The sequence below is a fragment of the Oryza sativa genome, chromosome 11, assembly GCF_034140825.1.
Source record: "Oryza sativa Japonica Group chromosome 11, ASM3414082v1".
NCBI classification, from domain to species: domain Eukaryota; kingdom Viridiplantae; phylum Streptophyta; class Magnoliopsida; order Poales; family Poaceae; genus Oryza; species Oryza sativa.
This window is the reverse complement of record NC_089045.1, coordinates 19,270,487-19,296,286: the sequence shown is the minus strand read 5'-3', so window position 1 is coordinate 19,296,286 and position 25,800 is coordinate 19,270,487. Positions and strand designations below refer to the sequence as shown.

Sequence of the window (25,800 nt, the reverse complement as noted above, 5' to 3'; positions counted from 1 at the left end):
CGGTGGCGGCTGTGCGTCTTTTTTTTTATTTGCTGAATTTTTTTTTTGCCGTCGAGTTTATCTACCACCTGCGAAGATGGAGATGTCGCCTGCAAAGATGATTTTCACAGGCCTTTGCGTACAAGTGGTTGTTGATGGTCGTTAGTGATCAGTTTCGACTGTCAATACTACCAAAATAAAGGAGAACTAGCTATGCTTGCAATGCATATTTGTGTTAGACTAATAATATTCCACTGGTATTAGGTTTACTAACTTTTTGCAGAGAATAACCATAAAGTGGAGGAGAATCGACAGAGAATAACCATAAAATGGAGGAGAATCGACATCAAATCAGATGATCAATCAATCGGACGATGTCAAGAATTAGACTTATGCATGAATGGGCCAAGAACTCAGAAATGACACAATGAATCGGGCCAAAATTCACAAGTCTACAGAAAAGAGCAATAGTGGGGGCCACCTGCCAGAGCTTGGGCCGGTTGGGCCAGCCCAGGGTTCGGCCGAACCACCGTGGATGCTGTTGGATCCAGGTTTTGGATGGACAGCATGGATCACTCCCCAATGACGGTTGGAGGGCAATTCCGACCATTCCAACTACCACAACCGTCATTGGCAGCCTATTTAAGGAACTCCTCTTCTCACTTCCTCCACACACTTCAAGTAAAGTTCTCTCATATTCTCTCAAGTTTAGTTTAGTATTTCAAGCTAGTGGAGTAGGAATAGAATAGAAATCAGAGTCCGGAAGTCTTCGGAAGAGTTCGGGTATGGCTCTAGTAGCTCTCCTTTCGTCTTTTGTAAGACTTGTACTTTATTTAGAATATTCTTCTTTATACAATTCTGCTATTGAAATACTTTCCGAGGATATGAATCCCAACTTTACTTTATATTTAAGTTATATTGATTATACTGCTAGCTTATCTGGGAGATGCATAGGTACGGGTATAGTGTTTGCTTATGCAATTACTCTATGTCAAGACGATGATATTAGAGTAGTATCTGATAGTTTAAGTGTGGTGTCTAGATTATTGGGTATCATTATTTGGGGTTATATACTACGGAAGAGAGGTGGGTTGCTGATGGTGATAGCTCAGTACGGATATTCCTCCGCACGTGTTATAGTCCTAAGTTAATTTCCTGGGGAGGATACTCCTCCATATTTAGCCCCGGTAGTATGGTCACGACGGGCTGTCGTAACGAACTCGGCAGTCAGGGATGGCTTCTCGAAGTATTAGGAGGGCATCGGAAAGAGTGTATTAGCTAGTTAATCTTATAACTAGGATGTATGTATAATTTGTATACTAGAAGTATAGGAATAGATTCTTTTCTATTTTCTTTCCACTTAGCTTAGATAGTTTAATATGAGAATGAGTAGACTTATGCTTGTGTGTCATCCTACCTTGTGGATTATATTAACCCCTGCTTAGACTATAATTATTACAAGTAACATATAAATTATTAGTACAGTTTTGTTTACTATAATTTTCCTACGGGATTAAAGAAATACGATACTCTTGGAATACTCTCGGGTGAAATGCTACAATGGTATATCCATGCGCTTGCGGATGAATTCTGTAACCATAATATACCAGGAGTATTTCTACGCCATTGCTAGAAATTATATTTCTAGTAATATCGTTAAGAAATACCAACAGCGGTCCTTTCCCCGCCTACGAAAATTGTTTTTGGCCACCTAAAGAAACGATATTTCTAGTAGTGCGTTGCAATGTTACGTTAGCCAGCCCAGGCCAAAACCGCCTGAAATTGTGATCGGCAGGTTATTTGTCCGGTGTAAAAGGTTGAGATTGTTGAATGTCTTGTTTTTTTGGTTTTGTAGTTGAGTGGAGTAATTAATTCAGTTGACCGTAATAGTTCAAGGGTAATTAGAATATTTATACTAAATAATAATACATATAGTTTCTTTAAGAAGGACTAAATAATACTTTTTCTTCCCTCTCTCCTCATCTCATTTGTTAATTTGCCATTAGTTTGGTTCCACATACTCCCTCCCGTCCCAAAATAGGATGGGATATATCCTAGGACAACGAATCTAGATAGGAATCTATATAGATTTACTGTACTGCCAACCTAGATTGAGTTATTTTGGGATGAGAGAGAGTAGATACTACTCACTTTGGGAACAAAGTATAAGCATTCCATACTATCTCTATTCCCCTCTATATATATATATATATATATATATATATATATATATATATATATATATATATATATGACTCTTCCGTACACCCAAGAGTACATACACCCTCTTTTGTTAGTGGATGATCCAATAGCATTCAAAATTTTGAAATTAGCCATGCAGAGCTTGACCTGATTTGTGCTCAGTTGTATGTTGGTTTCATATTTGATAACGTAACTACCTAACTGTATCTTTCTTTTAAAATACTTGTGTATTTTCATACGTACGGTATGTCAATATATATTTCCATACCATTATAAGTACATACCACTTTTTTGAAATTAGTAGTATACATACTAGATTTTCAATATTAATAGTATATGCCGTTAGTTTTAAACTATTGGTACTTGATTAGTAGTATATAATATCATTTTTTAAGACTAGCATATACCGTCATTTCTAGATTACTAGTTCAGTATATACCACTTAAAATTAGCATGTAGTGGTACTACTGATCAAGGTGTATCCCTTAAATTCAATAAGGTGTATGTGCGTATGTAGCATGCTATTGCGTGAGACATGTACTTAATCATCAAATCTATGATCCGAGCAGTATATACTTTCTTTAAGTTAATAGCAGTATATACTTATTTTTTAGTTAGAGTAGTATGTACTTATTTTTTTAGTTAGTAGTATATATACTTATTTTTAGTCAATATCAGTATATACTTATTTTTTTAGTTAGTAGTATATATACTGATTTTTAGTCATAGTAGTACATACTTATTTTTCAAGCTAGCAGTATATTCTGAATTTTCGTCAGTAGTACATACTTATTTTAAGGTTAGTAGTGCAAACTTGTTTGTTAATAAGTTAGTAGTATGTACTTATTTAGTTATTTTAGTTAGTTCATACTAGTATCTACTGTTTTTCAATTAGCAGCAGTATATACCGTTTTATAAGTTATAATAGTAGTATATATTTACTTTTACAGAATACATAACATAACTGCATGCAAGTATGATGATCCAAGTATTAGTATATACTCAAAGATACGAAAACACAACATGTACATTTCCAACAGGAGAACTAGTCGCGCATCACTGAGATTATAGTATATGAAGAACAAAATTTCCATGAATGGTGTGCATGCAGCTCAGTAATTTAGGCTAAAACTAAAACATTTTATAGACTGATTAAAAAAGAACGTACAATCCTAATTACAGTTTCTAAACAAAGACCATTCATCAATCACCATTTACTGGTGCCGCCGGAATGCTTTCTTTGGGTCGGCACTCGGCATGTACAGCCGCCGGCCGTCCCCCATCTGTATGCCCAAAAAAATTAGGAGGTTAATTAGTCTAAGTAAATAAGAATAATTTAGATAATAGCGGAAGAAGATGCATCCAAACCATCAAAATCCGTGGACATCTAGCCATTAGGCTCTTCTCCTTGTGGATGTAACAGAAAAAAGAACAGGATGTCCTGATCGGATCCCGATCGGCAAGAAAAGTTAAGGAAAATAGGATGTACATATGTGCAAGCATCAATCATCTGCGGTATATGCGAGGTGCAGAAGACGCCCGCCCATACCTGGATGAATAATTTTGCACCGTTGCTGTTGATGGATCACGCCACGCCGGCGGCGGCGAGCTGCCTGCTGGCTGTGGGTGGACGAAGAGGGTGTTGTGGTGGCGGGTCAACACGACGTCGTCTGGATCACCTCTCGTGGACGGGCTTGGATCGATGCCATCACCCATCGCAATAGCCGTGCCGAAGGATCGCCGTCGTCATTGGCCGTCTGGGAGTCGATCGCCGCAGCCCGGCCGGCCTGCCGTCACTCGCTAATGCCGAATGGGTGGTGACTGAGGAGAGCGAGCTGCCGGCGTTTGGAATTTGTGCGGGGATCGATTGTTTGCTGATCCGATTAGTCAGGGATAATTAAGGATTATTAATTATATGATTATTCTTTATCCAAATAAAACAAAGCGGGTTTGGAGCATAGAACCGGTAGTAGTTTTGATGGATTGTTCGCTGATGGACGGTGGATTAGAGAGGGAGTACGTACTCCTGGGAGTACGTAAGCATTTTCATATATATATATATATAAAATGCATTAGCATATAGTAGGGTTCTTTGCATTAGCAGTAATAAACAATCTGGAAGAGTTATAGCAAGAATTTATAAAACATATAGACTTCAGATTTCTAACCAGGGTACCATATGAGTCCCGGTACTTAATTCCATGAGTACGGCTATTCGAATAGTTTCAAAGATATTCTACTGCAGTAGATGTACACTTTACCCGCAGTCCACGACTTGCTGATAATCATCGGCTTTAGTCATGGCCCAGTATTAAGTCATTATCAATTGTGGCACATGTTCCATGAACTTATATCCTCATATGCTCTGAACGTATTGTTAACAGCAGCAAGAGGAGTTCTGGCGTTCCCGAGGTATTTAAGGGGAACTGATCGTATGACACCACGTCATCTCAATCAGGGTTTAGAAATATACCATATAGTTTATACTCGAGTATCACAAACCATTTACCTGTACATGGTAATGGTTAAAGTTGCCCTTCGCGGCTATAGTTGCCTCCTGCACGAGGACTTAAAAAAAATAAGAACCAATATACAGAGGTACCATATTGCTAATTAACATAATAAGTAAGTCTGTCCCCATTCTAGAAACTGCGGTCGTACTCGTTCGTTCGACATAAGTACCTGGTAAAACTTATATCGATTGAGACAGTACTAGCCACCCGGAAATCATCCAAATCTTACGTACTGTCCCAATCTAAGTATAAGGTATTTTAACCAGATTGTAAGTAAAGTAAGCAATACTAAATTATCTGGGTTTCTATAATTGATTTATGCATAGAAAATAGAATATTGAATAGAAGGCTATAAATAAATAATTTGTAAAATATAGGCTTAAATGATCAAATGGTATATGGTAACTTGCCTTGCTCGATGTCTTGAGATTGATTGATATTATCTATTGAGTCAGAAGAATCCTCAAGACCTAGGGTTAGACATATAAAATTCAAATTCAAAAAGGAATTCAAATAAAATCTAAAAGAATAAGAAAAATGGAGAAAATGAAATAAAATGCAAAAATAGCAAAAAGAGGCTCAAAAGATAGAGAATGATTTTAGAAGAATATTGGTCCAAATTTCACTGGAATTGGGTTTATATTTTAAAAGATATGGGCTTCTAAAGTTTGAAAATCAAATAAATGTGAAATGGTACTGTGTGCGGGCCCCACCTGTCAGTCTCTCTCTCTTCTTCTACCTCCAGCCGTTCCCCAAATTGGGCCGGCGGTGCTAGGGTTGGCGATTGCGGTGGCGATGGAGGGGGAAAGTGGTTGCGGCCGAGGAGGGGAGGGAGCTAGGGTTCTCCGGCGACGGCGAGCGGCGGCGGAGGGGTTAATTTGATGTGTGGATGGCCTAGCGGCTAGGGTGGTGGCGGCACGGTTAGGCCGTGAAGGCGATTGGGATGGTACGAGTTAGACATGGCTAGGGGAGGGCTCCTAGAGCATCTACGAGGTACCTAGATTGATTCCGGCAGCTTGCCAACCTTTGGCAAGGCGTGGAGGGTAGTTGCTGACGAGCGCCTCCATTGGCGGCGGCCGTGCTCACGTCGGCAGCCTAGAGGGTGGCATGATAGTGCAAAGGGATTGCTAAAATGGAATCTAGGGAGTATGTAGATGGTTAAAATGGAAGAACTCACCGAGATCGGTTGAAACGAAGGATTGCGGCCGAAAAAACTTCTCGGCGGTGAAGAACAGAGCAGCGCGGGGGCGGCGGTGCTCGGCTTGGCGCGGCGTGGTAAAACTCGGTGCAAGGCTTTAGTTAGGACTTAGTATGCTAGAACATGATAGGATATAGGTGTTCTAAGGGATATTTAGGGCGGAGGATGGATGGAGGAGCTAAGTGTGGAGTCGATCGCGCACAAGGTGTTCGACCGACGAGCGATGGTGGTTGATGGAATGGGTTGGCGAAGCAGAGCTTCGGGATTGTTGGTCTATGGTTTTTGATGGCTAGAAGGAGTGGATGAGCTCGGGCACCGTCATCGCCATGGATGAGCTCGATCTTTGGATATGGCTAGGGCGGCAGAGGCTGAGAGGGGGTGGCCAAGATCAATTTGAGTGGCAGGAGGCCATGTTTGAATACTTACCGGCGAAGGATTGGCTTAACCGCGTGTAGAAACGGCTGGCGACATGTTGGCGCCAATCCGGGCGCGACGCGCGGCGGCGGCGAGGGTTAAAACGGCCGGCTTTGGGGGTGAATGGTTTGAATTGTGAGAGGGGATACCACCGTCTATCTTCAATCCAACCGCGTGGCAAGAATTGGCGCGATTCACCCTGGGTAGAATCAAAATCGGACTCGGCGGCGGCTTTGGACGGGCGCGCACGGCGTCGAGCGGTGATTCCTTGCGGGCGGTCGTCATCCCGGCTTTGTTGTCGCCGTGATTGGTGCGGCGGCGATGGTCTGTGGGCGTCGAACGGCTAGCGGCGTGCCAAGGCGATCGGGCACCACGATCGATCCCGAGACCGACACGCGGCGGCATGGTGCGCGGCAAAGTCGGACGCCAGAGAGTGCGTACAAAGGGGAGGAAGTAGCAAAGAGATCCACGGTTTTTGAGTGGGATGTGGTCCCCTATGACCAAACCTAAACTTTGTGCAAGATTGAATGAGTGTTGGGCTGCTCTAGCTGGGCTGGGCATTCTGTCGAGCACCTTGAGTGCAATGAACAGTAAATTTCAGGATTTTGAGTATTTTTCCTAGAAAAGATTGAATTTAAAATCTGAATTTGGAAGGGTTTCACTAGGGTTTGAAGTATAGCAAATCCTCATTAATAATAGGATAAACTAAGGAAATAATCTATAGTTTGAAATTTGAGAGAATTTGCTCAAATCACTAAGGTTTGGAATAAAGGGAATACTTAAGGTAAATTAGTAGGGTTCTAAGGAAGTAATACTTGAACCAATTAAGAATCAAATAGATTTTTAAAACACACTAATTTAATCAAAAGCCAGCATGATGCAGTCAAATTATATATATATATATATATATACATATATATATATATATATATATACATATATATATATATATACATATATATATATATATATATGTGTGTGTGTGTGCGCGCGCGCGCGCTACTATCTCGTTTCCACGCGCACGCTTCCCAAACTGCTAAACGGTATATTTTTATGAAAAAAATTATATAGGTAAAATATTTTAAGAAAATCACACTAATCAATTTTTAAAATTTTATAGCTAATATTTAATGAATCATGCGCTACTAAACTGCTCTGTTTTCCGTTCTGGAGGGTGAAGGTTCCCAATCTTCACATGATCACATCCTAAGACAGCGAGGGAGTACTTTAATTTCTTCATTAACTAGATGAAACCCCGCGCGATGCTGCGGAACATTTGCGTGTTAAATAGTTATTATCCTTGTAAGGATGTGCATTCTAAGAACATTTTAGAAAAGAAGGTGAACACCATTTGGAATTTAAGTTGTAATGTATATATTAATTGAGAAATCTCAATACATGTGTATCAAATAATACGGTTATACATTTTAGGTTCAATATATGAGTGTGTTGCAAAGGAAGAGATTAGTCACTCAAATTTTCTAGAAAAAAGAATCTTCAATGCAGAGTGAAAATGGTGAAGCAGTGAACCATGCTTCCTATCTTCTGCCGTTCTGTTGGACTATACTCAGGTAGTACTTCCATATTAGCGATTGTCCATCAATAAATGTTAAGATAAAAGATTTAGTAGTTAGCACTTGTACAAATAGTATTTTAATAACTAAGCTGATAAGCAAGCTTAAAAAACAGAGGACGATATAATGTTAATATTTTAATGCACCATTAGATACCTAAACAAAGCTATGGAGATGAAAAACAAAATACCTGTCTCATGATGGAAATATTAGATAACACCCATGATTAGAGCAGCTCCAGGAGATTAGGAGAAGAAGTGACCGATTGTGATACAGAACCAAACCGATTGAGGATGAAACCGGAGAACTGCCATGATCCTTGACAATCGATGTGAGATAAATTGCTTGGGTTTGGATGTTTAAAGTCTTGAATGATACAAATGCAGTGAACGATTGTGATACAGAACCAATTTCTAAAGAGGTTTATAAAGAGGCGGTACAATTAATCCTGGTCAACTAGTATACCTCTTTATACATGATGGCTTATTTCGACACTATTCCTAAAAGTGGAAAAGAATGAAACTTTTGTACAAACCTAGTCAAGTGGCATGTAATTTGCAGGCCAAAAGAAGGAAGATGGCTAACCTTGATTTAGATAAGACCAACAAAGTACTCATACAAAAGTGGCTTTGGATGTTGGAAATTAAGATTCCTCTAGCTAGAGGAGGTAGATGCTAAATATTTTTAGAAAAGAAAATAGTAGTCGAAACAAATTATAAACAGGAGATTCTCAGTTTCATTCCTGACAGATGAATATCAAGACTTGACCACTTGTTCTAAAAATTTTGTTACAAGAAATAAAGGTCATGCTGGAAATTAAACACCCTCTTTTGGAAAGATATTTCGATGTATCAGTGAACCCAGTAGAACAAAAATATACATCCTAGCTATATGACATTTGCCTTCATCAGAGATATTATTCAAGCTAGGAAAAACCACAAAGATTGGATATTACCTCCTATGGTCATAGATATTAATTTGACATTTAGAACAATACTTAATCAGTGATAACTTCTAAAATGCGGTTTATAAAAAGAATGGTATATATGCAACTATATATGCATAATATATAGATTTAGATGAACCAAGTATGCATGGATGTAGAAATCATGCAAGCAAGGACACTATATATGTTGTCGAAACGACAACCGCATACGTCGAAAGACGTGGTTACTCAACAATGGTTGGAAAAACGAAGTATATTAAATTTTGAATTTCACTTGGGGATCCCCCCATTACATGGCCCTAGGGGACTATTTATAGCCCCATTACAGGTTCTTACTACTAGGGTTTAGGTTGTACAGGGGAATTTACATGATTGCCCTTACGAAAGGGACATTTACAGGGGTACATAATGTTATAGGGGCTCATGGGCACCTGATGGGCCGTCTGGCGATCGCCGGCCCTATAGCCCTTAGGCTTGATGGGCCGGAAAGGCTTCCTCGGCCCTCGCGGGGGCGAACTTGCCATGGCGAAGTCGTCTTCCTTCGGCAGGTAGTCTTCGTCTTGCACCCTTCGCCTAAAACGCCTCTGGCCTGGCAAGGCACTCGTACGACTCTTCGCCTCACGCCGTTCTTGCTCCATAGCCTTCGCCACGGGTTTCGGCAGATTTAGTCGAAGGGCCTCATGCCATCCGCCAACAAGCCCCTCACGGGCAAGGGTGAGATTGGAGCTTCGGCCGAGACCGTGCAAACCATGTGGTATGGTATGCGGCGCCACCTTTCGACCGATGCTCCTGCCGAAACCTACATTATTCCTGCGAATGAAGTTTGTTACTTGTGCGGCTGGTATTATTTTGCCGCGCTTCGCCTCCTGCGATTGGTGGTTATATATATTCTCTTTTCCCGGGCCGAACGGAACAGTATTGGGCCTTCCCATCGTGGGCTTTTTACTGTGCCGCTCGGTCGGTGGGAATTTACCGTTTCGCCTACCCTTGCGACACGTGGCGCTTTATTACTGGTGGGTAGGCGAACGGTCGCCCGGGTGGGCTATATATTCCCACTGCTCTTTCCTTTTCACCACCACACTTGCCATTTTACCGCATGCGCTCTCTTCCTCCGTCTCTTCCTTCCACAGCATCTTTCGACCCCTCAAACGTTTCGCCCAATCTCTTTCTTCGCCACCGCAAACGCACCGTTCGCCATGGCCCCTCACAAGCCAAACCCTGCTTCAGCGAAAGGGCCGGATCCCGGCCGAGTCGATGACGACAGCACCGCCTTTTTGGGGGGTCTCTCTTCTGGACGACATCGAGCTGGCGAAGCTGGTCAGCTCTGGGGCGTTGGTCGCGGGGCAGGCTTTCGCCCCAGGGAAGGCCGTGGTGCCGAAACCTATCGACAATCGGACGGTGGTGTTCGCCGTCTTTTTTGAGGCGGGGCTATGGTTTTCGTGCAACGTGTTGTTGCCAGAGATCCTTCGCCTTTTCCAGGTGGAGCTTCCGCAGTTGAGCCCGTCGGCGCTAGTTCGGATCTCCATCTTTGACTGGGCGTGCCGGACTTCCGGGTTTGAGCCCAGCGCCGAGCTCTTCGGCACCATATTTTTCGCCACCGTGAACTCGAAGACGGTGATTACCCCGGCTGGAACAAAGAAGACAGTGTTCGGGAGCGTGAACTTTAACGTTCGCCCCGAGCGGTCCGATCTCTGGCCGGTGAACGCTGCCATGTCGAAGTGGGGACCGCCATTAGATGGCGAGGTGGTTCTATCACACCATCCCCTTCGCGGCTGGTTCTGACTCGGCAGAAGCCCTCCGGTGCCGGCGTAGGGCGATTGCACCAAACCGGAAACCCAAGATCGCCGTGGACGGCGCTATGGAGGCGCGGTTCGTCCTGCTGCGCAAGGTTTGCTCCCGCCTTAGCTGCCGTGACTTGGTGGAGGAGTTCTGTATGCTTCGCATCTTTCCCCTCTCCCAGTCATGGCAAGTCACAGTCGAGCAATGCGAAGAGGCTGACGGTTTGCCGAACTTGGTTCTTCCTGAGGGGACGAACAGTAAGACCGTTCTTTTGCTATACACTCCTGTGTTTTGTTATTTTGTCTTGTCTGACCTTTAACGCAGCTAAACCCTTTACTTTTGCAGTGTCGACCCTCGACCAGGTTGAAGCCGAAGCCCGCAGGATGATCGGCGATGTTTCGGTCGTCGAGTATAGCCAACTGCTAACACGACAAGCGGCTGGGCGGGCGAACCGGGTTTACAACGGCGAACTGCCTCCCCGGGCGAATCCCCAAAAAGCCGACGACGATGCAGGGCCTTCGCGAAAGCGGATGCGTGGACAAGTGAAGCTTGCCCCTAGGAAGCGAAGGGTTCCTGCTTCGTCTGACTCCGACACCGACGACGAGGATGATTCCGAAGAACGTGACGGCGAGGAGGAAGGAGAGGAAGAAGAGGAGGTGGAGGCTGTGGCTGATAAGGCCGCGAACGAGGCGATCGATGATCGCGTCGACACCCCCGGCTACACTCCTACCCCAAGTCTAGGTCACAACGAGACCGGGGTGGAGTCGAACAGCTCCCCCCTTCGCCAAAAGGATTTGGAAGGGGCGAAGGCCCTAGTTGCGTTCTCGTCGGGCAAGGCGGTGAAAGGAGGTCTGGTCAAGAAGATCTCAAAGAAGAAGGGACTCGTCGACATCGCTCGCGTTTTCAGCGACGACGAGTCTTCTGATGAGACTCCGACTTCACCTGCTGGCCGCAGTTTGGACCTTTCGACTGCTCCCCTTGCTCCGCTCGGCGTTGCTGGGGCAGGCGGTAGCGCCGCCGCCGGGGCTTCCGCCTCCGCCGAACGGATCGTGTCGGCTGCGGCGAGGGTTTTCGGGAGCCCCGTGCGCGAGCCAACTATTTCGCCGCTGGTCAAGGCGAAGGGGAAGTGTGCGGCCGCCGAAGCGTCTGCCTCGGAGTATTCCCTTGCGGCGCCCCACTTCGCCCCTGGTGACTTCGAGACCCGCGCGGACCTTATTCCCTTTGTGGAGGGTGTAAGCAATCTTGTCATGCCCGCCGGCACCCCGAGCTTGTTCACCGAACTTAACGAGTTCGACGAGGGGTGTTCCACCATTAAAAGCTTGGCGGTTCGGGTATGCCTTTTCTTCCTTCTTCGTTTTCCTCTTCCCTCTTTTTTTACGTCTCGCAATTAACCTTTTGTTCTTTTCACCCGCTCCTATCTTTCATCTAGATTCTTGCGGCTCACTGTTCGACAGAGCGAACCGTGCGGGCCCGTTTTGACGGTTTTCAGAGCCGTCTTCGGGCCAAGGATGATGAAATAAGCCGCAAGAACCTGGAGGTGGAGTCCCTGGCCCATACCCTCAAGGAGGTGAAAACTGAAGTCAAACGCCTTCAGTCCGAATTGGACAAGGGGAAAGAGGCCTGGGCCGAGGTTGATCGCTTCAAGGCCGAACTGGAGAAGGAGAAGGCCCATTCGGCGGTGCTCATCGACTACTACAACCTTACTAAGCCGAAGATAGAGGCTCTTTGCCAGAAGGCTAGCAGGGCCGAAGCAAGCGCCGCGGAGGAGTCGCAGCAGTTTTCGCGGGAGATGGCGAAGATCACCGAATTCGCGAGAACGGCTTGCCAAACGCTCCGCCTCGCCCTTATCGACATGGGCGCGTAGGTGCGGGGGGTCCCTGCCAAGGATGCCTCAGCCTTCAACTTCTCCGAGTGGACCCAGCAGGCTGGCGGATCGGTTTCGGACTGCGCCACCGCGTACAGCGATTGCTGTGAACGTGTATCGGCGGCCTTCACCTTAGGCCTCTTGCAGCAGTTCGGCTGCGAGCACGTCGCCGAGTTCCCTACCTACGCGAAGGGGGACTGGGAGATTAGTGCGCAGAATATTTCGCCCGCTCTTCGCGCGTGGCGAAAACAGTTCTGCCAGAAAGACGGCCGGTCCGCTGCCAAGGCGCGCCTTCTGGAGCAACTGGCGAAGGCGGAGGCGGCAGATCGGGGCGAAGGAGAGGACGCGGCGGGCGAAGAGGTTGGAGGCGATGCCCAGGATCACCCAGAGGTGTGAGGCCCTCCGCCCTTTCCTTAGGTTTTTGTAGTTTTCCTTCCTTTTTTGCGTTTGCCTGGAGAGGCGAATGGTGTACATTCGGCAGGCTGTCGCCAAACCTTCAAAAAGGTTTTTTTTGTACATTTGGAATGTGTGACAATCTTAATTACTTTTTGATGATCGAAGTCTTTGGCATATTATTATTTCGCTCATCTCGCATTATGCCATACCTCCCCTTCTTCCGCCTATTCTTACTATGTAAGCTGTGTTTTGCTTTTTCTGCGCTGTCTATCAGGGGGTTCACCGAAAGTTGTGCATTCGGCCCCCTTCCGGGAGCTGGCGAAGTCAAAACGAGAAATTTGTGGCATTGAAGGACCTGCCGAAGGTGCGATGTCCATTTCGGCCTGTTTATCGCGAAATGGATATAAACGGTCGCAGCTATAAGGTTTTCAAGGTTGCCGACTGGCTGCGGGCGCACCCCGGGCGAACCTTAGAAGATTACGACCTTGTTCATTCAAGACGTTTGGAGGATATGGCTCACTTTTGGCGAAACCATCAGAAGACTAAACGTCAGGAAATGATCTTTCAGCGTCGTTATAGTTTAGTCTGTGTTTCAACCCCTACTCCTCTTAAGGTTGTGTACGATATTAGTAGTGATGACGAACCTAGTTCGCCTTATCATTCCTTAGGGAGGGATAGTGATTATGGGGACGAAGATGTAATTTACTTGTAAGGTGAATTGTATCGTGTTGTGAAACTTCTATTCTTCGATTATTTTTTTCGAAGTTAACAAAGACGTGCTTTATTTCCTTTTCGCTATTGTTTGCATCGTCACATTTTGTGCTTTTGTTAGGTCGGAACATGCCGGCCCTTTTGCATATATTAGCGAAATAGGTGTACTGGCTTTTCAGCTTTTCGTCGTTCGTCTTCGATCTGTAGCGTTCTGTGTCGAGAGAAACACTTTTGCTTTTATGCTGATCGGACGTAACGTCGTTCGGCTATTTATTTTCCGAGACAAGCTGTTGCGGTTTCAATGTTCGGCGAGCAATGCTTCGGCCGATTCGTTTCGCCCCCCTGGCCTTTTTCGCTGATCAGGCGTTTGCCTTGGGGTTTTTCCACAAATTATCAATCACATGAAAGATAAAAAGAAGGCGGAGGACACAGAGATTTTATACTGGTTCGGGCCTCCATGGTGGATAATAGCCCTACATCCAGTTTTTTTTCCTTTTTCTCTCTTTCTTCTTTTTTTTTTGGAGATCTGGGTGCCACCCATTCTAGACATAGAAGCGCTTGAGAGAGGTGGCGTTCCAGGAATGGTCGACCTCCTTGCCTTCGAGTGTCGCTAGGCGAAAAGATCCTGTCCTGGACTTGTGTTTGATAAGGTATGGCCCTTCCCACTTTGATTCAAGCTTGCCAACCGCTACTGGGTCCGCCTTCTTCCTTAGGACGAGATGACCAGGCATCAGCTCCGTGGGTCGAACTTTTTTGTTGTAAGTTGCCGAAGTGCTTGTGGCGTATTTGTACATGTGCTCAAGCGCCTCGACTCTTACTCCTTCCAAGAGTTCGAGCGATACTTCGCGTCCTTCTTCGCCCCCAGAGAACATCACCCTTGGTGAGTTAGCCCCTAGCTCTGCTGGGGTCATTGTCTCATCGCCATAAAGAAGCATAAACGGACTAAACTTGGTTGGTCTTGTGGGGGTCGTCCGAAGGGCCCAGAGCACCGATAGCAATTCCTCTGGCCATTTGCCTTTCACTGCCTCGAGTCTTTTCTTTAGTGCTTCTAGGATCTTGCCATTTGTACGTTCGGCCGCCCCATTTGACTGCGGGTGTGCGACCGACGCGAACCTAATTTCCAGGTTAAGCCCTTCATACATTTCTCTGAACTTATCAGAGTCAAACTGCTTGCCGTTGTCAGTAATGAACTCTTTTGGCACTCCGAAACAGTAAACAATGTTTTTCCATACAAACTTCTGTACTGCTGCCGAAGTGATTGCCCCAAGGGGTTCGGCTTCAATCCATCGAGAGAAATATTCCACAGCTACAATTGCGAATTTATACCCGTTCTGCGCCACCGAGAACGGCCCGATGATGTCCAGTCCCCATCTGGCGAAGGGCCATATTGGCGCAATGGGCTGCAGATCATATTGGGGCGTAGATTGGCTTCGGCGATGACGCTAGCAACTTTTGCATTTCTTTATTTGCTCAACACAGACTTTCAACACAGTGGGCCAATAAACTCCTTATCTAAATACTTTGGAGGCCACTGTTCTTGCAGCCTGGTGCGCCACATAGCCCCTGGTGTATCTCCTTTGCCATTTCTTCGTCTTCGGCAAAAGAGATGCAACGAAGTAAGGGTTGAAGTACCCCGGAGCGGTAAAGCTGACCCGAGACCATCTTATATTTCGTGGCTCTGAGTTGCAAACGCTTCGCTTCTGCTTCGTCTACTGGAAGCCAGTCAGTTTCAAGGTGTTTCACAAATGGGGTTCGCCAGTCATATGGGTCTTCGCCCAGTTTCTTCTGGTCGATTGCCATGACTTCGGAGCTGTCCATGGGCACACTTGGAGCATGCAGGACTTCGAAAAAGATGCCCGGCGAATGTGGGCCAAGGCGTCTGCTTCCCCGTTCTGGTCTCTAGGCAAGTGTTCGACCGTTATGCCGGTGAAGCATTTTTCCATGGACCGAACAGCCTCCAGATACCTCTTCATTCCCTCTTCTTTTGCCTCGAAGGATTTGTCGACATGGCCTGCTACCAACTTGGAGTCAGTTCGAATTAGCAGGCGCCGGACTCCCAGTGCTTTCGCCTTTCTTAGGCCCAGGAGAACGGCTTCGTATTCTGCTGCATTGTTGGTTGTGTCGAACTGCAGTCTTGCTGCGTACCAAATCGGCACACCATTCGGCAAAAAGAGGACTGCCGCAACGCCTGCCCCCCTATGCGACCACGAACCGTCAGAGCACATCACCTAGAATTGTTCGGCGGGCTCGGGGTCGGGGGCAAGTACCGGTGTCCATTCAGCTACGAAGTCAGCTAGCACTTGAGACTTGATAGCAGAGCGTGCAACAAAATGCAAGTCGAACGGGGATGGCTCTGCCGCCCACTTGCTGAGCCGGCCAGTGACTTCCTTGCCTCGGAGTATTTCGCCCAAGGGGTACTGTGATGGCACTATGACTTTGTGGGCCTGGAAGTAGTGCTTAAGCTTGCGCGAAGCCATCACTAGAGCGTAAGCGAGCTTTTCCATTTCAATGTACCTTGTCTTCGCTCCTTACAGTGCTTCGGAGACGAAGTAGACCGGTTTCTGTCCGGACTCTGTTTCTTGGACGAGTGCAGCACTGACTGCCACCGGCTAAGCTGCTAAGTATAATAGCAGTTCGCTTCCTGGGGGTGGGCTTATCAGAGCTGGCGGGCTTTGCAAGTATTTCTTTAGCTCGTCGAATGCTGCTTGGCACTCTAGTATCCAATTAAACTTTCCCGCTCCCCGGAGGGTCTTGAAGAAGGGCAAACCTCTTTCGGCCGCCTTTGAGAGGAATCGATTGAGTGCCGCAATTCGGCCTGCAAGCTTTTGTACTTCATGTACGCTTGACGGAGGCTTCATTTGCTGGATGGCATCGATTTTCTCGGGATTCGCCTCGATGCCCCTTTCAGAAACAAGGAAACCCAACAACTTGCCTGCGCGGACACCGAAAACGCACTTCTCCGGATTCAGCTTTATGCCTACCGCGCGCAAGCTGTCGAACGTCTCCTGCAGGTCGATCGCATGGTCGAAAGCCTTGCGGCTTTTTCCGACGATGTCGTCGACGTAAGCTTCCACATTCCGCCCCAACTGCTTACCAAGGACCTTGTACACCAGCCTGGCGAAAGTTGCTCCTGCGTTCCTTAAGCCGAAAGGCATCCTGAGGTGACAAAATGTGCCGAATGGAGTGATGAAGGATGTTTTGGGATGTCGAGCGGGTTCATGTGGATCTGGTGGTAACCGGAATATGCATCCAGGAAACTCATGAGCTCGCATCCAGCTGTTGAATCCACGAGCTGGTCGATTCGCGGCAAGGGGAAATCGTCTTTCGGACACGCTTTGTTCAGGTCTGTGAAATTGACACACATGCGCCATTTGCCGTTTGACTTCCGCACCAGCACTAGATTCGCCAACCACTCCGGATGGTCAATCTCTTGGATAACCCCCGCCCGGAGTAATTTTTGTACTTCGGCCTTCGCCGCTTCTTGGCGATCGGCAGACATCTTGCGCAACTTTTGTTTTCTTGGCTTAATGTCCGGCTTGACTGCGAGGTGATGCATGATGAGATCCGCCGGGACACCCCCCACCTCGTCAGGGCTCCAGGCGAAGATATCGATGTTCTTTTTGAGCACCTCTAGGATACTCTCAACTTCTTCTTCGCCCATGTCGCCCCCAAGTGATACGAGCTTTGTGGGGTCGGCATCATCAATCTGCATTTTTGTTATCTTGCCGTGAGGGGTGGGCTTTGGCGTGTGCTTCGGCCGTTCATGCAGTTCGGTCTCAACACTGTGCACTGCTCTGTTAATTATGGCTAGATCGCCTTTTGAAGCTGCCGAAGGCTGAAGCCCCTTGACTACAATCACCCCTATCGGGCCGGGCATCTTGAGCTTGAGATAATTATGGTGGGAAATGGCTTCGAACTTGTTGAGGGTTGCGCAGCCGAAGATGGCGTTGTAGTTGTACGGGATGTCGACGACGTCGAACAGTATTTGCTCTTCGCGTCTGTTCTCCCCCGAGCCAAAGGCTATCAGCAAGAGTGCTTGGCCGAGAACTTGAACTGGTTCCCTGCCGAAACCGCGGAGTGATGCTGGTGCTGGGGTAAGGGCTTGGGTAGGCAACCCCATCTTGGCATATGCTTCGGCGAAGATAACATCGGCCGAACTCCCTCCGTCCACCAGGATTCGTCGGACTTCGAAACCAGCTATTTCAGCTGAGATTACCAAGGGATCTTGATGTGGGAACATAACTCCTTCTGTGTCTTCTGGCCCAAAAGAAATTAGCTGGTTCAGATATTGCGGCGCCCCTTCACCCGCCGAAGTGATGCTGTGGACCATACGGGTCTGCATCTTCTTCTGCCGTTTCGACAACTGGCTTGGCGGGTTAGCTCTTGTAATCACTTGGATTACCCTTCGTTGTGCATCCTGGCATTGTTCGGCTGGGGGTGTTTGTTCCTGAACTACTTCGCGGGGTGCTTCGACAGTTGTTCCCTGCTGCGGCCTTGAGTCTTGCGCGTTGCCACGTTGCCTAATGTTTCGGCATTGCTCCGTGGTGTGCGAAGAGCGTCCGTGAAAGGCGCAGTAGAGGTCCTTTCGGACCTTCTTGCGGGCTGGCTGCTGATGGTTGCTCGCTTGCTGGGCGTCGAACTCCTTGTGGAAGGCTTGCACTTCTTCGACAGCCATCACAGCCTTGCCCGCACGGTCTGTTCTGAACTTTCTCCAAGTTATGGGGGCTTGGTTTTGCCTTGGCGGCTGTCCTTGGATCGCCGGCTGAGACTGGCAGACAGAGAGGGGAGGTGGTTCAGCAACTTGCACTTGTGCTTGAGCTTGAGCAGCGGCGACGGAGGCTTTGTTGTACTCAGCTTGTATAGCCTGCCGTCGCTTGGAATCCTCCTCGCCCCTTGCGAACCCGTCAATGATGCGAAGTAGGTGCTCAAGCGTCTGTGGTTCCTTATTGGCGATTTTTCTCGTGAGTTCGCCCTCGAGCAAACCGGCCGAAGCGGCGTTTATAACCAACGCCTCGATTATGTCTTGAACTTGGCACCGGGCTTGCGAGAAGCGACGCATGTACTCCCTTATCGACTCCCCGGCCTTTGGCGAATGCCGAGTAAGTGTTGCTGCGTCTTCGGCTCCTCGTAGGTGCCTCGAAAGTTAAGGACAAAAACATCGCGCAATTGCTCCCATGAGTAAATGCTATTGGCTGATAAATTGAAATACCAAGAATGGGCGATGCCGTCTAGAGCGAGATGTATTACCTTTGCCTTGGTATTTTCGTCACCATGAGCCGCTTCGATCGCTGACTCGTAGATGGAGAGGAACTCCTTCGGGTCAGTTTCGTCCGAATAGCGCGGGACGGGTGGGAACTTGAACTGGGGTGGGATTGGACGAGTCTTGATTCCCCCACTCAGCGGTAGCCCATTTTCGCCTCCCGCCCTGTTTACCGCACCTTGCTACGGGTACGGTGTGGCGAAGGGCGAAATCGCAGCTTGTGCGTGAGGTTGGGCCATGGCGTTCGGCTGCCCGGCTCCAACTGGTGGTACTTGCTGAGCCGCCATGGACGGGTCAAAAATTGGCTGTGACCACGTCATGGCAGCTTGAATTAGTGCTTGGTTTGTTCCGAAGCCTAGAGTCGGAGCATGCTGCCGAACGGTTGGCGCCTGAGCAGCGTTGACGAAGTCGAACTGCGGTCCTTGATTCCACGGCGAAACTCCCAGGCCCGACTGAATCGGTGGCAACCAATTAAGCGTACCTTGACTTGTATTCCCCTCCGGGTGGGCCGATGGGGCTGTACTTGAAATACAGTGGGGTTGGTAGAGTTGCTGAAGGAAAGCTTGGAGTTGCGCCTGCAGAGCCGAAGCCCCTTCCGCCACTGATTGTGGCGCTTGGCCAGGTGGTTGATGCTGCCCGGCGAAGTACACCGGTGCCTGTGCGGCTTGTGGCGGAAAGGGCTGGGTCGTCACTTGCGGATGGACTTGAGGTGGGACATAACCTGCCGAATACTGAAGGATTGGAGCCAACGTGGCCTTGGTCCGCCTTGCCGCCTCGTATGCTTGTTGTTGTTCTTGCATTTGGCGAAGCATGTCTTGGAGCCGTGTCATGTTCTGCGGCATGGCTTCCATGTCGGCTTCGGCTTGTGCTTCGGGGTCAAGGCTGATTTGGGCCTGTACAACGGCGAGTGCAGTTGGGGCCGCTGCCGGCTGCGATGGAGCGGCTTGGGGCACCACCGGTTGGCTTGTCGAAAGGATCTCTGCCCTGGTCTGGAGTCCCCTTGCCGCCGCAGCCGTCTTCGCCACGTCGGCCGCGTTCGGCACTTGCACAGAGGTTGCAAGGGCCGAAGGCGGTTGTGATGGCGCTTGTGCTCCTCCATCTTTGGCCACGGGCGCCGAAGGCTCTGCTCCTTCCTCGGTGGCCATGTCCGGTCCGGCGTCGCTCTCCTTCCGCCTGGCAACCTTCTCCTTCATGACCCTCTTCGGTGGCATTCGCTCTCAGTGGTTCCGCTCAGAGGTCCCCACGGTTGGCACCAGCTGTTGTCGAAACGACAACTGCATACGTCGAAAGACGTGGTTACTCAATAGTGGTTGGAAAAACGAAGTGTATTAAATTTTGAATTTCACTTGGAGATCCCCCCATTACATGGTCCTAGGGGACTATTTATAGCCCCATTATAGGTTCTTACTACTAGGGTTTAGGTTGTACAGGGGAATTTACATGATTGCCCTTACGAAAGGGACATTTACAGGGGTACATAATGTTATAGGGGCTCATGGGCCCCTGATGGGCCGTCTGGCGATCGCCGGCCCTATAGCCCTTAGGCTTGATGGGCCGGAAAGGCTTCCTCGGCCCTCGCGGGGGCGAACTTGCCATGGCGAAGTCGTCTTCCTTCGGCAGGTAGTCTTCGCCTTGCACCCTTCGCCTGAGACGCCTCTGGCCTGGCAAGGCACTCGTACGACTCTTCGCTTCACGCCGTTCTTGCTCCATAGCCTTCGCCACGGGTTTCGGCAGATTTAGTCGAAGGGCCTCATGCCATCTGCCAACAATATATATGGACAGAATGAAGAGGGATCGATGCTATAGATACACATAATCTCTTTTCATTTGAAGCCTGTTTAGTTATTTACTGAATATGTTGATAAGATATATCTGGGTGTTGCATAATCCCAGGAAACTTAGGTTGCTTGCATGTTTTTTTCTTGTGTTGGAAGATCCCAGTGCAAGTTAATTTAACACGAGGTTTTTTTTTAGTGAAACCAGTGTCTCTAGACCTCACATGCATGTGGCAGCTATGAAATCTGCTATTCTGATCACAGAAACAGCATGAGATGGTTTTCATCGATCTCTAGCTCCAAAAAAAAAAAGAGCGTATACAAAGTTTCATAACCTTCCAGCAGAAATATAGACATGATTTTGCATAAATTTCTTTGAAATATTAATATATCGATCTCGGCCCATAATCGAGAAAAAAGAATAAAGGAAGTAAAACAAAAGAAACCAATGTCTCCAGATCTCACATATGTACAACTATGAAATTTGCTATTTTGATAATAGAAATAGGAGAGGGTATCTTTCAAAAAAAAAAAAACAGAGAGAGATCATATACGTAGTCTAGCTCACGGCCTGCAGACCCCAGTTCGACCAGCGCAATACATATATATAGCCGCAATTTTACAGAATCTTATAGCAAAGACCTCACAAATTGAGACTTAATTGAGAGTAATGTGTAGAACCAAAATGTGCAAGATCTTGTGAATAAATTTCTTTGTAAAAGTTGTGCAATCACTAGTACATCTGGCCTACAGTTGACAAAAAAAAGTAAAACAATTAAAAAGAACTGCATGCGTGACCGAATCTTGCTTGCCACTGAATCTCGATCGATCATGCATATGCTTATTAATTCACTAGCTAGTTTTCTCTTACACTGCACCTCATCTAAGTTTAATGTACAAATTAACATAGCCTCTTAATTTTTCCTGCTAACATCCATCGATCCATGCATGCACTGCATATGTACAGTGTGGCATTGGCATTGATCATATATGTACGTGTAACTAATTTGTTGTGTATGATCAAATTTGCTAAAGCTACTGGAACATGTGGGAAGCAGCAGCAGCAGCTGAAGGGAAGAGAGGTGAGGAGGATGAGGCATGCGCAGCCGATGAAGGCGTGAGGCCGGAGTAGATGTGCATTTGGGTGAGGATGTGCTCGAAGTTGTCGTTGGATTTCTCGATGGGGTGCGTGTGCGTGCCCTCGTACGTCGTCACCACCACCGTCTCGTCCCGCGACAGCCGCTGCACCTGCTTCTTCACGTTGCACCCTTGGTGCGTGCACCGGTAGTAGCTCCTGCATCCATTCATTCATTCATTAATTTTAGATTCGTGCACCGATGAAATACAAATTCATCGAGAAAGAAATTAGACAGCAAATATTTTTTTTCATTACTACGCGGAAGATGCATACCACATTCCTAGGTAGTGCGCCCTCTAGCACACGCTCAAAGACATAGAGATCGGTGGCAAATCCCTGGTCCCACTAAAGTTCTACTAAAATCGCATATGCATGCACGTGTGTAAAATTAGTAGGTATCATAATTGAACCCTGGTGTATGAATTCATACATGCCACGACTTCACACCACACAGTTGGTGTTATATTCATCTTACATACATATTTAATAAGATGTTGCAAGCTATTAACCGGTGGTCGTCTATGTACTAACTATTGTGCATTGCGTCTACACATGGATTTAATTTCCAGCTGTAGTTTGAAGGATTTGTTTCTCAAAAAAAATGATGAGCTAAGTTTACAAACCATATATATATAATTCTCCAAATCTTCATCGATTGAATCTTGTTTAATTGACTTCTTGATTTGTTTGTATATATAGTGCACTTCTTTCCTAAAGAGAGATGGAGGCCAGCTAGATAGAACCTTTTTAGATAACTAGTCAATTCAATTGCCTTTTTTTTCCACAATTTACACCTGCAATTTTCCTAATTACAAGACTACAGTGATTGTTTAATAACCAAATCTATTATGGTGAGGACAAAATGGTTGATTATGAAATAAACGGGATATTATTTTAGGGATCGGGACAGATAATTGGTCTTGCAACTGTGCATGGACCTAACCTTTCATAACTCTCTAATTTAAATAAATTATAATTGCTTTTATGATTTAGTATTCAATAATCTTTTGAGCTTGAACATGATCCAGATAAATATCGAATTATAATTTAATTTACGTTAGGCCCACAAGATTGATAGCTAAATTTTATAACTAGTGTATAGTTGATAGGTGTTCAAACAGGTTTATTACCTGTTTGCCTGTTAAATTATTCAAAATATTTAAGTATTTTAAATAAGAGGCAAAACATTTTAAAATGAACCTTTTTTTTCCCGTTGGACAATCATTTTGTAGGAAGCACAATTATTTTTTAGATTTAACAAATGATATATCTACAGTTTTTGCACAAATACACCGCCAGTCAAAAGTTAAAAAAAAAAGTTGTTGGACATTCCCCAAGATACGAAAAAATGAATACAACTAATGGGAAGTGTCCAGTACAAATTGGTACCAAATATAGCTGCTGAAAAGAATGATGTCAAAGTGCGGAGCACTGCTGTTTATATGTGGAAGAGTATATTTGTGCACGTCTTTGCTGTTTTTGGTGCAACTTGACAGAGTTTCCAAGATTTTTCAGAAAAGAGAAGAAAAGGTAGAAGGGTGTCACAGAATTAAAACCTTTCGTGTTACAACAAAAAGGATAAGGCAAATTTCTTGGAATGATAAAGATTTCTCTAATATATTTAGGCAACCAATTTTAATCACAAGAAATGACCGATGACCAGTGCCATATCCGTGTCAATTAAAGAGCAGAAACATTAAGCAATTTTCTTGGATATATAAACCTTGCAGATTCTATTTCATTAATTGTGTAATTTATAAATCATATAGGAAATATTTAATACTCTTTCAGGTGTTAGTAAGACCATTGTAGTAACATTTTATGCTAGGACCATTAACTAACTAATTATGGTCATAAACCAGAGCAAACTACGTACGACCTACCCATCGTTTCGAGCTTGGAAGCTCACAGTGAGCTTTACACGTTTAACTTTGTTCTCTAGGGAGCATATAAAGATGGTGACTGAATTAGGATAATACACATACGGATTTAATAGATAATAGAAACAACGGTGGATGGTCATCCAAGTTATTGCTGGTCAAAGTCGATCGCCATCGGTTCTCTATTTATTGAATGGATCGATGCCCACCAAAATCATGTGAAACTATTAGTCTTTTTCATCTAGATGATGAGGATGAGATATGTCATTATCACATGTAAGCAAACCACTAGCAGAGCTTGGAAGATTCATTGGGACTCCATCTCACCTACTTTCTCTTAACCCCTAGTGAAAAAAGCATCGGATCGGATTACATACACTCCAAACCAATAAAAAAAAGCAATCCTCGAAAAAGATCATAATACCCAGCAAACATCCCAAAATCAAACATCAAAGACCGATCAAGAAAAAGAAATCTAGCTTATAATTAATTAGCTTGCCTAATAGTTAATTCAAGATCAATCAATTGTGATCTCTATCCAATTGATTATGCAATCAGAGAAGAGATAAAAGATAAGAAAGATAAGAAAGAAGAAGAGAGGTGTAATTGACTAAAATGATCATTATTTGGAGAATTAATCCATGGATGGATGTACATGACATGAATGACAAACCTTGGGAATTTGTTGTTCTTGACGGCCTTCTGGCCGTACTTCCTCCACCGGTAGCCGTCGTCGAGGATGTCGACCTGGCTGCGCGTCTGGAACGCGAACCGCGGCCGCCGCTCCTTCTTCTCCCCCTTCTTCCTCCCTCCGGCGGCGGCTGCCTGCGCATCGCCGCCGTCGTCGCCCGCAGCTCCGTCTCCGTCGCCGCCGTGTGGGCTCCTCGTTGCACCACCGTCGACGACGACGTCGCCGGCCTGCTTGGAGTTGGAGAGCTCCTCCATCCTAATTGACGACGACGACGACCCCATGAACAAGCCATGGCTCAAGCTTCCACCACCGCCACCGCCGTTGCCGCCTGCCTGTAGTCCATGGTGGTGGCGGTGGTCATGGCTGCCGGAAGAGGAGCTCATGAAGTGGTAGGAGCTGGAGGTAGAAGACGACGTCGGCTGCGTCGCAAAGAGTATCGGGAAGTTCTCCATCTCGACCAAGCGATCGATCGAGCTCGATAAGCGAGAATAGCTCAGTTGGATAGATCGAGCTGATGAGAGAGATTGAGAATTCGAAGAGACTGAAAGAGTTTCACAAGTTACAACCAGGGTTATATAGGGATTAGTAAGCAAGCTAAATAAACCCTCTACTTAATACTTTTCTGTCCTCTTCTTTTCTTCTTTTTTTTTCACTTTGACTATCGAAATTGATTGAAGGGCGGCTTCCTGTGCGTGCGTGCTATGTACTACCACACAAATCATACGTGTCGTCACAGAAAGAAAGAGAGAGATGGTTTGAGAGAGCTAGCTAGCTAGGTTCTCTCTCTATGTGTGTGTTTACTGTGTGTGGTTGTCGTAAACGGCACGGAAATTTGTGCTGGATTTTGACAAGGAACAGTAATAAGTGGCTGTCACATGTTTAAGTAGCATTTTGCTCCTCTCCAATAGCTTTGCTTGTCCGTGCATGCTTGCTACGATTTGGATACCCTAGTTAGAAACATGTCGACACACGAGTGTATGCATGCCCATTGACCGATTAATTTTCTGGGATTGGTTCAATTTGGAGATGATTTAATTAGTTACCTATTTTACATGCAAGAACATAATTATTGTTGATCCGTGCATATTTTTACCCTGCATTTAATTAAAGCGGTTATCAAAACAAGTTATTTCTTGGTCATCAGGGTCATGGTCATGTGTCCGTTGAATTTAATTATATGGATACACATATATATGTATGTGCAACACTAGCTAGCTAGATGGAGTAGTAATAAGAGTGTTTAGTATGGAATTTCCTTTTGTAAAAGATGCCGGCAGAGAATAAAGTTTATTAGAACCAATGCATGCATGTGGGGAATAAATGCGACACATTCAAAGGCCCCATCAATTAAATTAAGTTCGAGAAGGTTAGAGCAAGTTTAATAGTATAGCCCACTATTAGCTCTAAATCATCTATTAGTCAATGTAATAACCAGTTCATATAATAGTTGCTTACTATACAAATAATACCTGGTCTCACC

The 25,800-nt window shown here is 46.0% G+C and overlaps 2 protein-coding genes and 1 long non-coding RNA gene across 3 annotated transcripts; all 3 read right to left on the bottom strand.

The window, feature by feature from the left end:
* Positions 1 to 3,207: 3,207 nt before the first annotated feature.
* Positions 3,208 to 4,042, bottom strand: LOC136353983 (uncharacterized). Its single transcript, XR_010737612.1, has 2 exons — positions 3,731 to 4,042; positions 3,208 to 3,464 (listed from the first exon to the last, which is right to left on the bottom strand). It is a non-coding gene; the product is annotated as an uncharacterized lncRNA (long non-coding RNA).
* Positions 4,043 to 15,088: 11,046 nt separating this feature from the next.
* Positions 15,089 to 20,047, bottom strand: LOC136354185 (uncharacterized). The gene is made up of 6 exons (XM_066305866.1): positions 19,529 to 20,047; positions 18,824 to 18,937; positions 16,939 to 18,659; positions 16,509 to 16,732; positions 15,542 to 15,713; positions 15,089 to 15,386 (listed from the first exon to the last, which is right to left on the bottom strand). Exons 1-6 carry the CDS (start codon positions 20,045 to 20,047, stop codon positions 15,089 to 15,091), a joined length of 3,048 nt encoding a protein of 1,015 aa, XP_066161963.1.
* A 1,239-nt stretch (positions 20,048 to 21,286) lies between these two features.
* On the bottom strand, positions 21,287 to 25,085 carry LOC4350545 (probable WRKY transcription factor 56). The gene is made up of 2 exons (XM_015759737.3): positions 24,303 to 25,085; positions 21,287 to 21,905 (listed from the first exon to the last, which is right to left on the bottom strand). The coding sequence occupies exons 1-2, from the start codon at positions 24,770 to 24,772 to the stop codon at positions 21,647 to 21,649; spliced, it is 729 nt and encodes a 242-aa protein (XP_015615223.1). The 5' UTR covers positions 24,773 to 25,085; the 3' UTR covers positions 21,287 to 21,646.
* Positions 25,086 to 25,800: the final 715 nt, after the last annotated feature.

What these genes read in the sequence shown, in the direction of transcription:
- LOC136354185 (XM_066305866.1), bottom strand. Translation starts at nt 20,047, where the DNA reads ATGCCACCGAAGAGGGTCATGAAGGAGAAGGTTGCCAGGCGGAAGGAG. An exon ending in TCAAACGGCAAATGGCGCAT is followed by an intron (nt 16,733 to 16,938) that starts GTGTGTCAATTT and finishes TTGTCACCTCAG; the next exon opens with GATGCCTTTCGGCTTAAGGA. An exon ending in CGTTTTCGGTGTCCGCGCAG is followed by an intron (nt 15,714 to 16,508) that starts GCAAGTTGTTGG and finishes TTTGGTACGCAG; the next exon opens with CAAGACTGCAGTTCGACACA.
- LOC4350545 (XM_015759737.3), bottom strand. Translation starts at nt 24,772, where the DNA reads ATGGAGAACTTCCCGATACTCTTTGCGACGCAGCCGACGTCGTCTTCT. An exon ending in AAGAACAACAAATTCCCAAG is followed by an intron (nt 21,906 to 24,302) that starts GTTTGTCATTCA and finishes GAATGGATGCAG; the next exon opens with GAGCTACTACCGGTGCACGC.